Below are 2889 nucleotides of genomic sequence, written 5' to 3'. Positions count from 1 at the left end.
GCATTGGTCGTGTGGTAGTAGCGGCGTGCGTCGAAAAAGGTGCGAGCAATAACATTTGTTACGTGCTTAATCGGACGATTTGACGGTTGCTTTTTCCCGGCAACCGCGAGCACTACCACTCAGCGGTTGCCTCGACGCACAGCAACGACGAGCGCATGTCTTCCGCCCTCACGACCACGACGAGGCCGCCTCCAACCGCCTCCTCCATGACCCAGACCTTGGCACAAAAGGGTAACTGCGCTTCCATAGCCGCTCAATTCCGAAAACACTATTGTCGTTCCATCTTAACTAGCATCTCCTCACAATCTCTGTGTCAAGTTGGCCATCGCTGGAGGAGCGTAATGGCGGAGGAACCATCTGCCAAGCATCCCCGTGGTGAGACGTCCGACCAGAGCACGGAGGTCGACGACGTTCAGGTCCTCGGTCAGAAGCACGACTACAAAGTGCACCTCAAGGAGGTTGACATCCACGGCAAGGAAAAGCTGGATGTCGTATGCACCAGCAATCCTGAGGAAGCCGACAAGATGATCAGCAGGATCCTGAAGAGGGTCTGCGGCTTGTACCCTCAATACATCGGCATTGATGTCGAGTATCCAGGGAGGACGAACCTCCGCAGAGGGCAGCGGTTCTACAGTTATGCGTGGAGGAACTCTGTTTGGTATATCACATCACCGCGGCAACAAAATGGTGAACCATCCTACAGTTTCAACCTCTCCATGCTTCTGTTTAATTAGCTTTTCACCCTGAAATTTGATTAAATTGGTTTATTGACTTGATGTATCAGTGAAGTTTCTGAAGTAGATGCAGCAGCATAGATTTTGAACTTGACTCACCAGATCAGTTTATGTATTTGATGCACTAGATTAATTTATGGATTTGATGTACGAGATTATTTTCTGAACTTGATGTTCTAGCGTACTTTCTGTTCTAGTGTATTTTCTATATTTCATGTTCTAGTGTAGTTCAGTTTCTTGAATTGATGTGTTAACGTGGCTAAGAAGTAGATAGGTAATTGATTCAAGTATAAATACCAAAAATAAAAATAACATGATGTGCTTGTATTTTATTTCTGAACTCTGCATAGCAGTTTCTGAAATTTTTTCGTCCATGAATTATACGTACTATATGAGCATGTACTTGATCGATACTTGATGGATCCACCTTAAATGTGTCATCCCCCTGCAGGCCCAAGAGTCTGCGCCCGTTCCTGAAGGAGGACAGGTTCTACACCTTTGCCGGCTTCAGTATTGAAGGTGACAAAGAGATGCTGCGAAGTTCTGGTTTGGAGATCAACCCCGACAAGTACATCGACATCCAGCACAAATGGAGAGTTCCTTTCAAGGGAAGAAAGAGGTACCACTCTTTGGCTGATGTTGCAGGGAGCGTGATCCACCCATTCTACAAACAGATGAAGGATAAGATTGATAGGGTTGAAGACCATAAACTGTGGGGGATCAGCCCACTGCCAAATTACCTCATTGAGTATGCAGCGATAGATGCGTACGCCACCTACGAGTCATGGAAGAGAATTGAAAACATCAGAGAAGGTCTGGAGAGTGCAAAAGAGGCAGAGAAGAATTATGACGATCCTTACTACGGATACTAGTGATGACGAAAACATAGAAAACTGGTCATGGAGTTGCTAGTGTTTATGCTTGTCCTTTCTATTGTATTAGGTTCGTAGTTTACTTCTGTTAGAACGAAGCAGTTTCTAATGTCATCTGTATCAGGTTAAACAAGTTTCCTTATGTCAAGTTGTAGTTTGTTTATGTGATTGAGCAAGTTATTTAGCTTGCTAAGTACTATGTTTATTCTGCAATCATGTGATTTTGAAGTAGTAATGTTGCTTTTTACTCTAAAAACAACAAAATGCAAAACAGTCTTTTTGCGCTGAGTACAGTTTAGTTGTGCACACAAGCGCGGCTTCTTGAGGAGTGGCAGGAGTGGTATGGGTCGGAATACGCAGTTAGAGAGGCCCAGGTTTGCAGTCTCTAGAGTCACCGGCGTGTGTTACTACAGGGGTCGGAGGCACGTGGACGGAGTAGCAGAGTTCAGCTCCGAATACATAGTTACAGGGTCACGGTTTGGAAGTGTGTAGAGTCAAGGTTGTGCGACATCATGGGGCATGTAAGAGTCATGGCAAGTGTCATGTGAGAGAGGCACCTGGATCCAGGTACGCAAGGCACGGGATTGCGACTTCTCGATGCACGGGTATCAACATTGTGGGTGCACAATAGTGTGGTCTCAGAGGCATGTGTTGGAATGCTCGGTTAGAGATGCACCGTTGTGACGTTTGTGAAAATACATGGGCATGGTACCGTGACCATGTAAGAGTCGCGGGGCATGACACGTTAGGCACGTGGATGCAGTTACGGAAGGCACGGAGGTGAAGACCCAAGAGGCACGGAAGTGGGGTTTTTGTTGTTGCGAACAGCTATCAATCCTGTGGATGTTCAAAAGTGTGATACCAGAGGCATGCTTCCGAATACGCAGTTAGGGAGTCACGGTCGTGAAGCCTCTAGAGAGTCACGCGTGTCTGGCATCACGGGCATGGAGTGGTGTGGGGCTTTGAGAGGCATCACTGGCCCTTAATCCTCTGGATGCATGGTGGTGTGGTCGGAGAGGCTTGCGTGCTAATACTGAGGTAGGAAGGCACCATTGTGGATGCACAGGTGTGAGGTCTCTAACGGCGCGAGTGGGTGGCACCACATGCATTTGTTTGAATACTCATTTAGAGAGTCATGTTTGTACTCACGCCAGACTCATGCTGTAGGTTTGTGGCATTCGGCAGCACACGGTTTCAGAAAGGGGGAATGTTTGTGAAACATCAAAGTCACCGGCGGTCACGTGTGAGTAGTATTGAGAGTCACGGCGTGTCGACGTGACGCA

The 2889-nt window shown here is 47.2% G+C and overlaps 1 protein-coding gene across 1 annotated transcript; it reads left to right on the top strand.

The window, feature by feature from the left end:
• Positions 1-341: 341 nt before the first annotated feature.
• Positions 342-1606, top strand: LOC141043045 (uncharacterized). The gene is made up of 2 exons (XM_073511962.1): positions 342-658; positions 1186-1606. Exons 1-2 carry the CDS (start codon positions 342-344, stop codon positions 1604-1606), a joined length of 738 nt encoding a protein of 245 aa, XP_073368063.1.
• The last annotated feature ends 1283 nt before the right edge of the window (positions 1607-2889 follow it).

Source organism: Aegilops tauschii, chromosome 3, assembly GCF_002575655.3.
Source record: "Aegilops tauschii subsp. strangulata cultivar AL8/78 chromosome 3, Aet v6.0, whole genome shotgun sequence".
Taxonomy (NCBI): domain Eukaryota; kingdom Viridiplantae; phylum Streptophyta; class Magnoliopsida; order Poales; family Poaceae; genus Aegilops; species Aegilops tauschii.
The sequence above is the reverse complement of the archived record's forward strand: the minus strand, read 5'-3'. Positions and strand labels throughout refer to the sequence as shown.

Coding starts and splice junctions, on each gene's coding strand:
- LOC141043045 (XM_073511962.1), top strand. CDS start 342: ATGGCGGAGGAACCATCTGCCAAGCATCCCCGTGGTGAGACGTCCGAC. Junction 659..1,185: donor GCGTGGAGGAACTCTGTTTG/GTATATCACATC, acceptor ATCCCCCTGCAG/GCCCAAGAGTCTGCGCCCGT.